This window comes from Falco naumanni, chromosome 1 (genome assembly GCF_017639655.2).
Source record: "Falco naumanni isolate bFalNau1 chromosome 1, bFalNau1.pat, whole genome shotgun sequence".
NCBI lineage: Eukaryota > Metazoa > Chordata > Aves > Falconiformes > Falconidae > Falco > Falco naumanni.
Window position 1 is genome coordinate 3,600,119 of NC_054054.1, and position 13,973 is coordinate 3,614,091.

Here is a 13,973-nt window from a genome sequence, read left to right on the forward strand (position 1 = left end):
TGGTATTTTTCTCAGCCTGCAGTGGGGCAACTTCATTTCTAGTGTCTCTACAGTGCATTTCTGACAAAGCTGCTATACCTGTGTAGGTTGGTCCATTACTATGCAAGGATCCAAGCGTGGATCCTGAAGGATGAAAGTCCCATCAGCCAAGAAGGAGTCCACAGTGCCACATGGTATAACTGGAGGGCTTTCCTCTCCACAGCTAGCTCATTTGGGGCCAGATCCTCTGACCCATACTGTGTAGGTGACCTGCAGTAGGCAAACACAGTGTAAGCATGCACTCAGCTTCAGGAGGACCTGGGTATCAGCAATTCATGAGTGTCTCTTACCTATTAAAAAATGCAAACACCTCTCTAGTTCTGTTCAGCTGTTTGTGTGCTTGGTAAGTTCAAAATTCTCCACAGTGTGCTTTCTTACCATTTTTAGCTATAATGTATTCATTTTGCAAAATCTAATTAGGTAAGGCCAAGCCTTACACTACAGATTTGCCAACATAGCAAATTGGTGGAAAAAACCCTGCTGCAAAGAACTTTGTTTGGCTGAGGTTTTATTGTTTGTGGAGTTGTATACGTGCATCAGGAGAAAAACTCCAGGTAGTATCTGCTATGCTTAGAGGCTCTTCCAAAATAATTATGCCTGCATGAACTAAAATTAGAGGGTTCTACTGCATGTGGGCTCAGGGCGTAATACTTCTTTTAGAAATTTAAATTGGAAAAAAAATTAAGTTTACTGGTAACTCACAGAGTGTGTCTTAACTTCGGCTTTGCTTTTCATTTCTCTTGCTGGCAGTGGTTCTTTTAAGCACTTACTAAATACATTTCTTCAGAGTCCTTCCCCAGCTGCTGTATCCATAGTACGATCTTGTTATGGTAAGATTACATGCAAGGAGATATGGCTTAGTGAACTGAGTATTTAGGACACAAAAAAAATAATCTGTTAACTGACTAATTCTGGCAAAGTTGCCAAAAGTTTGTATCTGAGAGATTGCTGTTTTCTTTGTACTTAACCCAGGAGGGCTGTGATAAGTAGTGTGGGCTATAGTCAGATTGCTTATTATTGACTTTTTAATGGAGTTCCCTGTAGTCTGTAGCAAAAGCCAAGAAAAATAAACAGCAGCAGAAAGCCTGTCCCAACTTGTTGGATAAACTATGAGAGACCTCCTCCCTACCATACTGTGTTTTGGGTAGTTTTGTTTCCTGTCTGGAAACCAGTGTATTACTATGTTTGGGGGGGTTCAGTCTTTTCTTAAAGGGAAAGTGTCTTTTATGTCCGAGTGTTACAACAAGTATTGATTCCGTGACCCTTTGTCGATTGGATGTTGTTCGCTATTTGAAAAATAAGCAACATTAAACAAAAGAGGTATGACTGCCTGTGCTCCAGCTTTATTTACTTTTATACTTTACCATACACTCTTTCTTCCACAGGCATTTCCTATTCAAAACAGGAACGGGGACCACACCGCTGTTCAGTACTGCAACGCCAGGGTACACAATGGCATCCGGCTCTGTTTATTCCCCTCCTACTCGGCCACTACCTAGGAACACTCTATCCAGAAGTGCTTTTAAATTCAAGAAGTCTTCGAAGTACTGTAGCTGGAAATGCACTGCGCTCTGTGCTGTAGGGGTCTCAGTGCTGCTGGCAATACTGCTGTCCTACTTTATAGGTGAGTCCCATTTTTTATAATTGTCACCGTGAACAGGGATGTCTGATGGATTGTATATGGACTGTGACACACTGACTTTTAACTAGCCAACTTTTTGGTAACAGGAAAAACCACAACAGTTATTTAAAGAAAAGTCCCAATTGTTTTGAGGAAATAGAAAGTTTTAAGTATTTTGCAAGCATTCAACAGCATGATGGTGGGTGAGTTAATTAATTCAAAGCAGTATTTGAACTGCAATTAAGCTATGTGGTGTCTAGTTCTTATAAAAGTATGTGCAAAATACAGGCTTTAAAAATTTTGTAATGTGACTATAACTGGCAGCTTATCCATGGAACTCTTTTCCTCTCATTTTGCATGAAATACAACTAATGCAGCATTTAGGAATGTGAACTATCACTTATTTCATCATTACATACACATATGTTTGTGTATAGAGGTAGAGCAGAAGTCTAATACATGCTTTTGATTGCAAGATAGGGAAAACAATTGTTCAAAAGGACGGAGACTTCTTCCTGTCCTGTGGGTTGTTTATTTCTAATTATGCCCTCTTTTCTTTATTTGTTTGTTAAATTCCATTTCCCAATTTTTATTTTAGAGGATTTCCTTTATTTCTTCATCTCTGTAATTATTTAATGTCGTAACTGTTCGCTATGTATATTCTATAATTTGAGGTTTAGGCTGTTAACTGGGGGCAGTGCTTATCTGTGAGAAAAATAACATTGACTTTAATGAGGGAACAGAACAGGCTGGTTTTGTGCTAGTAATTTCTTCTGTGGCTTTGTCCAGATTACAATTTTTTTCACCTCTGAGTCCATAAATGATCTTCAAAGACTTTCTTTTAACTGATTAGTTAATTAGAAGTTTAAGTCACCACAGTTAGGGAAATACAAATGTAAGGGTCTGGGTTTTGGTATTGGTTGCACTTAGATACAGAGTCTTAAGAAGTCAAGGAAAGAAAATAGAAAGAGGACAGTCAACCTCTCCTTTCCTCCCTCTTTTTGAAATCAGTGCAAATTAGTAATAAAGCCTAGAAGACCTTATGATCCTTAATTCTTCATTGCCTTTGTTGAAACGGACTTGCTACGTTTCAATCCGAGGCGCACCGTAAGCTGTATACAGCCTTTGAAGTAGTTCTTCCTGAGCTGAAGCTCCTGTGGACAATGCAAGAAACCGGGTTGCTGAGTAGCTGGAGAAATTCTGCTTTGCCCCAGCAAAACCAAGCCCCCTGAGCACCTTTTCCACTTCAGCTGCCAGCCCCGAAGAGCAAAAGGCACGTATGCGAACACAGGGCTTGCCGCTGCCGTCCAGCCCCTTTCAGTCACTGGCTCTGTAGTTAAGTTCTGTGAACGTGCGCAGGACTATAAAGGTGTGGTTTAGAGTTAAGCTTTGACAACACTACATCTTTTTTAAAGTGGAGTGGAAATAATCCCATTTATAAAGCATATTAATTGCACTCGGTCTCCATAATATTGCCTTATAACTCATCAGAAGCAAACATCTGCTACTAAATAAATACATAAATACAAAAGAAGAACTCCGTGTGAAGTATCACTGTCAAGAACCGGGAAAAGCAGCCAGACGGTAAAATATTGAAGACCTGATTCTGAGCTGAGCTCTACACTTTGCTAGCCCCAAAGAGTGAGATTATTTATGAATCTGAGGGGCACAGGAAGATGGCTGTACCGGATTATTTCTCCCACAGGCACATTAAGAAATGTAAGCATGTCTAATGCGCCTCTATTCCTGTATTTGGGAAAAAGAGACGAGCTTTTCAGTGAGTGAGAGCTTTCAGCTCCACACATCATTTATTCACATAACCTGTAAAAAACCCCCGAATATAGCTGTACAACATTTCATTTCATGGGCGCATGCCAGCTCACATCCTTGCTGAAATAATGCACAAGGGCCTTCCTCTGCCCATAGTCAATAGGGAGCTCTTTGCCTACTGGTGATATTACACACAGTTCAGCTAACTCAGCAATCTAAATGTAAAATCCAGCACTCAGGGACACTCTCTAGAGAACTTAAGGTCCATAAAACCATGAATGGATTACACTCATTCATATATGTGGTTTTGCCATCTCCACAGATGTAGTATCAGAATTACTCTCCATTTAATAGGCTGTCCAAGTATAAATCGGTGGAAATCATTAATGTAAGATGGAAACGGTCCTTCACCTTGGTTAACTGTTTCATAACATAGGTGTGAAAAGGGAAATGACTGAGTAAGAAATGGGTTATAATATAAAAAGGTGGGAAGGACTGTGGTATTGTGGGACCTCTAGCATCTTGTGACATGGCTCTAATACAATGGTCTGGTTTGTCTGCTGAGGTTTACAGCATCTGAGGTGGCATGTCACGTTCATAAAGGCAGTTTGAGACATGTTTTGAACTTCATAGAGAGACATTGCCACAAGCGTGGAAGTGCTACGGCCCTTGCTGCAAAATGTGCCAGTATACATTGATAAGGAGCATAGTGTGGCTGATGTCCACTGTGTGACTGGCAGCTGCGGTCTGAAGAACTAGTAAGACTGCTTACCCAGCGAGCGGTGGTGTAACCAGCTCTTGTCAGAAAAGCAGAGAGATGAATGTGTCGTGCCCAGGCCTATTTTAGTTGCAGTGGATATGGGGTAGAGACAGTGACTTCGGATCCCAGTGCCTCTTCTCAGGCGACATAAGGCAGAAGAGACAGTTTGCTAGACTCCATGTCTGCCTTTGCAGAACTACTCAGCCAATTACTGCTCTGTCAATTAGCCTAACCAGGGGAAGGAGCTACATCAAGAGTCTGGTCTGTCTTGCACTTCTTCCATCACTGACAGGAAAGACTCCTACATTTACAGAGTCTTCAAAGAGGAGGTGAGAGCAGAGGGTGTAAGCATGGGCAGAAAGCAAACACTATATTGGGGCAGAAAGCAAACACTATATTGTAAGGCCACTTAATGCAGTCTTGGGTTTCAGAAGGAGTTGAAAATGTTATTTCAGCCTAAACGAAAGTGCGTCTCACTTCCAGCCTCCCCACATATTCTTGCTTTTCTAGTCCACGTGGTCTCTCTCAGCCATTTTGCAATGTACAAAATGTTTAAGTTCACCATTCCTGCCAATGAGACCTGCTAATTTTTAGAGGAAAATAGGAGCTGGGAAAATACTGATCCTTTGTCTAGAAGCTTCATCTGCAATTAAATGGTTGAGAAACAAGGAGTTAAGCAACAGGAACATGCAAGTGCTGAACCGAAAGATAGTACAGCAACATACAGGAAAGTGGAGATCTTGTCTAGAGTAAAGGATTCAAAGAAGAGCTCCCTGAAATAGTGGGTTAGAAAGATGGGGAATAAAGAATATAAACTGCCTCGTTTTGGGATCAGGAGTACGCTGGAATTTCTTCAAGCTACTCATTTGCTTAACTGCTATCCATAATCAGATTTTCAACCAAGGAAGAAAATGGCCATTTTTTTTTTTTCCAGTGTGAAAATTTTAGAATCTTTTTCCCTGTTTGGAAGACTAGGAAGAGCAGTATTAAATTTAAGCCATGAAAGAGTAAGAAATGTGCAGTTGCCTTAGTTTGACCTCTTTCTAAATACACATTAATAGTTTTACCCAGACTTGGTACAGGAAGCCTGTGTGAGAGCCAGAAATGGAGTCCAGCTTTACAGTGTTCAAGACAAAACAAAAAACTGTCCTCCTCTCCCCATGGCTTACTGCCTCATTCACCATCCATCATTTGCAACGAATGAATGAAAGTTCTGTAGAACAACTAGGTCAAACATGGGCATCAAATCAACGTTTCATATGTCACCTCCATTCTTCAGTTCTGCCATTTGGGATCTGCTCTGTCCACTCTTGGTTTTATTAAGGGAGGGTCAGTTGTTCTTGGGTGTGGTTTTCTTCTAACAGAAAAAATCCACTGTGCAATTTTAGAGTACTACATCAGTCAGGAGTTGTTTCCAATATGGTGTTGTGTAGCACAGACTCTGACCATCTGTGTTAACAGACTGATAGGTACTATACTAATTATTTCATCTTTAGTGTGGATTCAACAACTGGACGAAATTAATGAAAATCTGGGGACATCAGGCCCCTCTCTCGTCCCCAAGAATTGCTCTGGCAACTGATTCTCCATTGCCAATGGCACTATCTTGACATGATCTAAGTCAATACAAGAAGTGAGTGAGTGCCGTTTTCACTGTGCATGCAACCAGGGGCGAGCAGTTTTCCTCAGTCAGTGTTAGAATTACACAATACCAGAATCATTCAATTAAGCTTGAAGAGTTTTACACTGAAAGATTGCATGCATCCGTCATGAATGTTGTCTTATGTCTACTAAATAGGTTTCTGTGAACATAAAACAGTCTTCAAATACACAGTGAGACCTGACCTATTTAGTCGGGCCTCTGCTGTCCTGACTTCTTCACAACAATCTGTTGTACTTTCAAGTCTGTTGAGCATTTCACCCTCTGTGTACCTTGGAATTGATCATTTTATTAACCTTAGCTCTGCAGCCAATGGTCAGGACAAGAATATACAGCAGCTAGCTATTCTTTGTGATAAAGCAAATATTTAAGTATCAGTGATAACAGAAGGGCATCTCTTCTATAGAGGGGAAAAAAAAGGATAAATGAGTTTTGTTTAATTAAAAAGGCTACAGGACTATTTTTGTCACTACTGCTTGCTGTGAACAGTTAAGCAAATCTAATTTGGACAGAAAAGAAAGCTAAGATTTAGACTTAACTGGAACATCTTTTGGGAGAACATGTACTTTAATTTATGTTTTGTTCCGTGAGAAACAGTAGAAAAATGGCAGTTCTGCTATGACACAGAGATGACCATACAGTTATAACACAAATTGCAAATGAAATGTGAATGGAAAAGAGATACCAGACTTGAAAGCCATTTTTGATAATTACAGATAGTTCGTATTTTCCACATTTGTATAAAAATAGGTACATTGTACTTATTCTGTGGTTATAGTACTGTGCATTCATGCTTTTTGTCCATCTAGAAACATTAATGTTTTATCATCATCTCAAGCTATTTAAACTAAACTGAAAATTTATATGCTAATAGATTTCTAATAATGGACAGCTATCTTCAGAGTTATCTCAAAAACCTACTGAGAGTAACAGAGCAACTTAAAATAAGAGGTTTTAAGGCAGAAAGAGAAGGAGGCGGCCAGGAAAAATAGCAAACAAGTTTCATCGTTAGAGCAGACTTGACACAGAGGGGTGCAGGGTGCAAAAATTATAACTGAGGGTCATTTAACTATTCCTGCAGGTGAGCTTTAAGTAATCCTTAAAAATTAGAAAACTGTCTGTTTCTGCAGACTGAGGTTAACTTTGCACGTCTCCAGCGCTGTTCCCAAGTTTCTTGTCTGTGGTTCTCCCATATTACTCAGGATTTAGTGTGATAGCTGCTGGCATTCATGTCCCTTCCCAGATTGCAGAGGACCAGATGCCTTTTTCTGTTCTCAGTGGCAGAAGTCATAGTAGGGCAGAACCACGCTCCCCAAAACTAATGGACTTACAACCGTGACAATTGTAGAACTGAATTTTTGTGACTAAAGCAATGACTACATATACCTGTAATCAAAAGGAATCTATTTTATTTTATCAATAAAGAACAATACAATATTTCTTTTTTATTGCAATGCCAAGTTAACATTATTCTGTTGTTTGTAAAGCTCAATTACTGCCAGGAATGAAGAAAACAACTTAATTAATAATGCCATTTAAATGGAATTTTTATTGCAATACCCAGCATAGGTATTGTAATTAACAGGCATGAGGGAGAATATAGTTAAGTTGCCATTAATCACCTTTACTTTTCATTATGTGTTTATAGAAACTGTTTTTCTCTTTGACCTGCATTTAATTTTGAGTATTGTAATGCTGTTGTCACTGAGAGTTTCATCAAGAACTTTTGTTTTTCCACATTCTTTCCCCACATCCATCTGCCTCCCTAGGTTATGCTGGGACCTTAGCTATGACTGGAGCTTCACTGAGGCGTATGGATTGGAAATATGTTCCCTGTCTGCAGATATGTGGCAGATTTTTACAGTTTGCCAGATCTATGCTCTCACCTCATTCCTCTTTCAGTCAAATTAGAGGTATTGAGGTAGACTAATACATTTATATATCTGATTCGGGGGGGGGGGGGGGGGGGGGGGAATAAGAAATATTTTGGTTTTCCTCTTGGTTTGTTGACATCATTTGAAGAAAGTGCTCTGAGATTTTACAGTTTACCAAGTCCACATATCACAGTGTATTCCAACTACCATCCAGAAATCTACAGCAGGGAAACTTGTTTTTACAAACTTTTCTGAGAAAGCACATCAGCTATCAAAGAATGGGTTCTTAGCGTTGTCTGCACCAAGCACTTAGGAGAACTACATCAACATCTTGTGGTTTTGCTCAGTGTGTGCCTATCTCTAGAGCTGTGAGGGCAGCCAGCATCTCCAGCACTACAGAGAGTACATCAAAAAGTTGTAGAAAACTCTCATTTTAAGTGTCCATGGGGCTTTTAGGGAAAGCTCCGTGTCTCTGGTGCATTTGGAGACAGAAGCAGTGTCACTGTCAGTTCACTGTCATCCTTTCTTTTCCCAAATTAAAAGTTTCCCTTATCAGTTCAGGCTTGATGGCGATTGGAAGTGGCTGCCTCTCAAAGCAAGCAGCTGTGGATTAGGTACATAGTCATGTCTTACTTCTGTCTAGAATGCATGTTTCCAGATCCAAATGTCATGGGCATCCAGAAGCTCGCTGCCGCTGTTGATGACAACGCCATGTGTGGGGCTCTGCTTCGGCAGCATGCGTGGCTTTTGCTCCACACCTGTCAAAATCTGCTTGCCTGTGGTTTTAGACATCAGCGCCACATCTTGCTCTTCTCTGACTGAAGGTCAGGTATGTGGTCTAACTACAAAGTAGGACCAAAGGGTGTGTAGTCTCTTCAGCTGGGCCTTCAGTGTGTGCTCATATAACAGTGAATGCAGTACAGCACAATTATTTAGCAGGTGGAAACCACCTCCTGGAATTTCTAAAGGGTTTTAACATCCTGAATGGACCTTAGGAAAGTCCTTGAATTCTGAAGTAGCAATGTCCTAGTTCCATCTCGATACTTCACAGTCATTAAAAACAGAACTATAGAAGCCAGATAATTGGTACTTGTAGGCCATGCCTTTATAATACCTGTTCAGGCAACTCCTTTCAGTCATTTCTGACACGTGCTTTGTAAATGAAAGTATTCAGATACACGTGTGACTGTCCACACTGGTTTTATGCTTAAACCTGAAGCTTAATATTACAGCTAGTACTTCCATGACTTTCTGCATTGCAGGGATTTTCAGCTATGACTAACATGAGATAAATTTATTTTCCTTGGTATCCCATAGCTATGACTTCTAGACGTCTGTATGAGTTTCTTACAATGTTTATACAGCATTGCTGATGAGGTCATTGTGCCTTCTTAATGTGGAAATATTTTGTAAGCAAGAATGTAATTTCTTTTCTTCACCACATTCTTTCTTTCAAAACTGGGAGACAGAGAGAGAATGACTAGTCAGAAAATGAAGCTGTTATGCTTCACCAGCTTCTTGGGCTGAATTGGGCTGAAAGCATTTCTAACATCTTTCGTTGAAATAGTACGGAATCTAAACGTGTTGAACATCTGTGTTGTGAAGCCTGAACATTAAACATACTTTCTTTTCTCGTGCAAGAATACCATTGTGAGTAATGCCTTTGGTTGATGTTTTTTTGAACAAAGGTCTTGTTACTGTGTTTCAGACTCAGTGCGAAGCATAATATAATATTTACTCTTTCAGGAGTGCACAGTATTAGTACTTGATTGGTGTTGTGGATGTCACATGCTATTATTGTTAGTGGCACTGAGAGTAGAACATTCATTGAGAAAGATAATCCTCGCACAGAAGGATGTAGGAACATGTAATTGGCAGTCAGGAGGTTAAAAGAAACTTGACAAGATTTCAAGGGATTAAAAAAGTTAATCTGTCAAGGAGCATACCCACCTCTGCTCTGAAAAAGGTTTGTATTCTAATTAAGATATATCAGAAGGGTTTTGGCAATAGTCTTGTCACCCTTCCACTTTTGCCCAGTGGAGCAAATTAAAACTCAGTAATCTTGGCAATATAACAGGTGTAGTAATAAACTGCAAGGTGACATCACGTCATTTTCCATAGGTCCCACACTGTGTGATTCTGCCATCATACTGTGATGCAATATGATGGTTTATGAAGATCCAACTGGTGGTCTCAGAAATACTGGTATCTTTTACAAGCACGTTATGTAGAGAAGTGGGCCCTTCTGCACTACTGTATCTTCTGGCAGACTCTGAAATAGTAGCAATGTTTCAGTCTAATGAGAAATGAAGTTAAATTACATCAGCTACTTACTTTGAATAAATAGCAAGCTTAGAGATGTAGCTCCTATTTTATCAATGCAGGTAAACATGTATATTTTAGTAGTATGTAAGCATATGTGATACTTCAAATGCATGCCTGTGTTTAAGAGATTTTGCAAAGCAGAGATGAAATTGCACAGGTGATTACTCAAGTTGTTGTGGACATAGGTTTACAGTCTTCTCTTCTTTGCTGGTAGTTTCTGTTATTTTCTAGCTCTTGTCTGTGAAGAAAGAAGGCAGCCCTTAGAGATGTGCTGTCTGCTGTGATGTGTGTATTATAATACATGTATCAAAACCGGTAGTTTTGTGTATGCTTTGCATCTTTTATAAAGTGCATCCTTTCTTTAAATTGCAATCTTTTCTCGGATCTTTTTCTATTAAGAGAAATGCTTGGTCTCTTTTTGAATGCTTTAAAATACTCACGCTGTTAAAAATGTCTGATTTTGATGAGATTTTGGTAAACCTCTCTACACAAGCACTTTAGAATAAAAAGGTCAAGTACATGTATCCAAACTTGCTTTGAGCAATATCATTTGATGTTACATTTATGACTGCGATCGCAAGAACACATGGATTTTATATAGGTGTAATTACCCTACTGCAGAGATTAATTATGGATGAAAGCTAGGTGTCCTCTGAAGTAGACAAGAATCTTTAAACATGAGATCCTTCATTTTCACATTGATGCCATTTCAGACAACTTCATTCACGAAATGATAAAAAAATGCTGTCTCTTAGAAGTCATCACCTATAACAATATTTGTAGTTTTATAATGCAGGAAAAACAAACGTGCTACAACTGTGTAGATGATGTGGACATTTGCATTTGAAATGTTTAATTTTCCTCAATAATAAAACCATTCAAACAAAACTAGAGTGGTTTTGCCAACATTTGATGAAATAGGATTACACAAAGGCATCTCTTTTAATAACTCCATAGAAGGAGTAATATGGGAGAGGTTTAGGTATTGCAAATAAATACCAGCCATTTGGAAAATTAGCTAGCTCTAGAAACCTAACAGGTATGTTCTCTGTGGTTTTTATTCAAAAATACTTCCAAGTTACTACAGGAAGAGTAGTATTTTTATTTCAGTCATACTCAGCGAAAACTAACAGCCAGCTGCATAAACACCCTTTGCTAACCTGTGATTTACATGAGTTTCACAAGGTGTGAAACAACAACAGGGTACAATAAATTTATCTTCACTTGCAAAAGCTGAAAACTCATCTGTTGTTTTATTGTCTTTCATCTTTGAAATGTCAAGTTTCACACTAGTTTTTATTGAGGCATTTTTGTTGGACAGTGGGTCCTCATTTGACTCACTCCAAATCTTTTCACACTGCCAAGGAATAGTTCTTTATGTTTTCAACTTATTTGCCAAGTTTTTTGTTCCCAGCAGCTTCTTTTCTGCCTCTCTCCTGTTAGTAATCTCAAGCAGAGGTAATAATATTGAGGTATGTTTGAAAAGGAGAGATACTATCCTTGTTATTTCAGTTCAACCGGAATCAAAAGTAGAGGATAATTTTAAAACATGTCCTTATTACTGATCCACTATCTTTTCACACAGTAAAAGGAGTAATTGGTTTTTTACATCAATTTTATAAGTAACTGCTACTTTAGAGCTAAGACTGTCTATTCTTAGATTTTCTGTAAGATTTTCTAGTTCAGTGTTATGGCTGATTTTACTGTAAGGGGGGAAAAAACATCAATGTGAAACTGTAATCCTAACTTTTTTTCAAAGGTTTACCTAACTCTTTAAAAATACAAAGTGGCTTGCAAACTTGCTTGAAAGCAACAGATCACTGGTCTTACAAACTATTAACAGTAAAGTTGTCTTTAGGGTACAGGTTCCTTTCATAACTCATACATGAGAAATTATTTGTTTGGTTTGTTTTTTATTTTCGTGTACCTACAGTATATCTTTACTCACAAGAATAGTTTCATAAAAGCCATGTCTCACTTTAGTGAGGCCTCTAGAGGAACATGATGTTTTATTCCAATGCACATAAAATGCATTAATGACTATATAATAAAGGATGCTTCATCTAGTAGGCAGTACCCTCTTGTGTGTCTCACTTGTGTGCCCACACACACAGCTGCTTAGGCAGTCGTGATTCCTGCTATAGTGAGAAACTATGTTGCTGTGAGGAATTGAGCGAAAATAGAGGGTGCGGGAGAGGTTTCAGTAGGGGGTAACTGCAGTCACTGAGCTGACTTAAACCTTGGTTTTTTGAACGAAGAATCTGCACAAGATTGCTTTTGCAGATACCTAATAGCTGACAAGTGTATATTGGAATTGTTGAGGTAAGGTAGAGTTGTGTAAAAAAGCCTCTTTGATGGTGAACTCGCTGTGTCCGTTCCGTTCTTAAATATGGATATTCTGGTTTTAAATATGGATTGACGTGGAAATTCTTTGGGTTTGCAAGGTGATCTGCATGTTGTGGTTTGTTTATGCATCCACATAATTGCACAGTTCAGGTAGGTGAGTGGTAATTATCATGGATAGATCTAAATCACCATGAAGAAGTTTTGTAAAGAGGTTATAGGTTATTTTCTCTTGGCCTCAATCACGTCCCTTTGATCTACAAGTGGACTGCTGTAATCATGATATCGTGAAGCCTAACAAACAGTAAAGGATTAGAAAACCTATATATTGACTTGCACGTTCAATCAACTTGTATGTGATCTCAGCAGGAAATTCAAAACAAAAGCTAATTTATGGAAAAATATGTAGTTCTAATCACAGTTTAGCTCCATGGGGTTCCAAATAACACACTACAATCTCTACATGCAGATGCTTTCATCTTACATTCCAGATTTGGTGACATTCCAAAAGTTCTTATCAAACCTTATTATCATCTTTTATTAAAGCTTATTACATGTCTCCTTATTGCATGTTTGCTGTAATATTCTGTCATTCTTAATATGGAATAAAAAAGCTTTGATCTTTTTTCAGCCAGTCATGAGATGGAAATACGCAACACAAGTATTTCACTATATACTATAAAATCCCAGCTTGGTGTGTCCTTTGAACATCACATTAATTGGCCCCTGTTTCTTTTTCCTTTGGTTCTTAAATCTTTTCATCAAACTGCACTTCTCCATGCCATCAACATGCAAATAGGTTATGCATGATCGTATAGTGCCATTTCATTATTATTATATCCCTCAAGAGCTTTGTGAGCTTTTGTTGGGTTTGGGGTTTTTATTTGTAAAGAATAAGGCTTTTGAACTGTAAAAATGGTTGGACCCGTTCATTGATGCCCTTGCCTAAGAAAGATGTTTCCAATGAATTTTGAGACATTACATCGCCATTGCTTTTTTTAACGCTCCCGTTTTATGAAGGCTGCGATCTAAAGGATGTCGCCCTGAGCAAGACTTCTGTTGGAGTTGTAGAAAAAAAACTAAAATAGATAAGCATAAACCTGAGTCTCAGCTGTTTTCCAGAAGGCGAGTTTAAGGGAGGAGAGGGAAGGAGTTAAAGATTGAGAAGGAAGAGAGTAAAGAAATGCCCGAAGGAATACAGAGAAGTAATTATCCTGCAGTCTCAACCCAGTCTCGAAAAGCGTAAATCAGGGAATTTTTTTCCTCCCCCACAGTAGTTGACAGCAAAATCATTGATTTTGACTTTATTAGATAGAAACCCAAAATTTATGGAATGTTTTTCATGTCTTCGTATGAACTAAAAGAGACAAAACATCCCTTGTCTCAAAGGAGTCAGCAATCTAATATGCACTTCCCCAGAATTTCTGTACCTGTAATGATTTTTCACCATCTTGTTAACTGTGAACAACATTTTCTGAAAGAAAAAAAGCTATGTTCAGGAGAAAGCCCAGGATAATACTAAAGACTGTTCAGGTAATACTGAAGACTGTTATACAAGGGGAATGTTGGATGATCATCAAA

At 38.7% G+C, this 13,973-nt stretch overlaps 1 protein-coding gene across 7 annotated transcripts in view; it reads left to right on the forward strand.

The window, feature by feature from the left end:
• The window catches only part of TENM3 (teneurin transmembrane protein 3), a 323,343-nt gene that overhangs the window by 204,837 nt on the left and 104,533 nt on the right, over positions 1 to 13,973 (forward strand). For all 7 annotated transcript variants that reach the window (XM_040600425.1, XM_040600594.1, XM_040600681.1 and 4 more), the window contains one exon: positions 1,425 to 1,663. In XM_040600425.1, the coding sequence (XP_040456359.1) occupies positions 1,425 to 1,663 (239 nt within the window). The remainder of the gene's footprint in view (positions 1 to 1,424; positions 1,664 to 13,973) is intronic.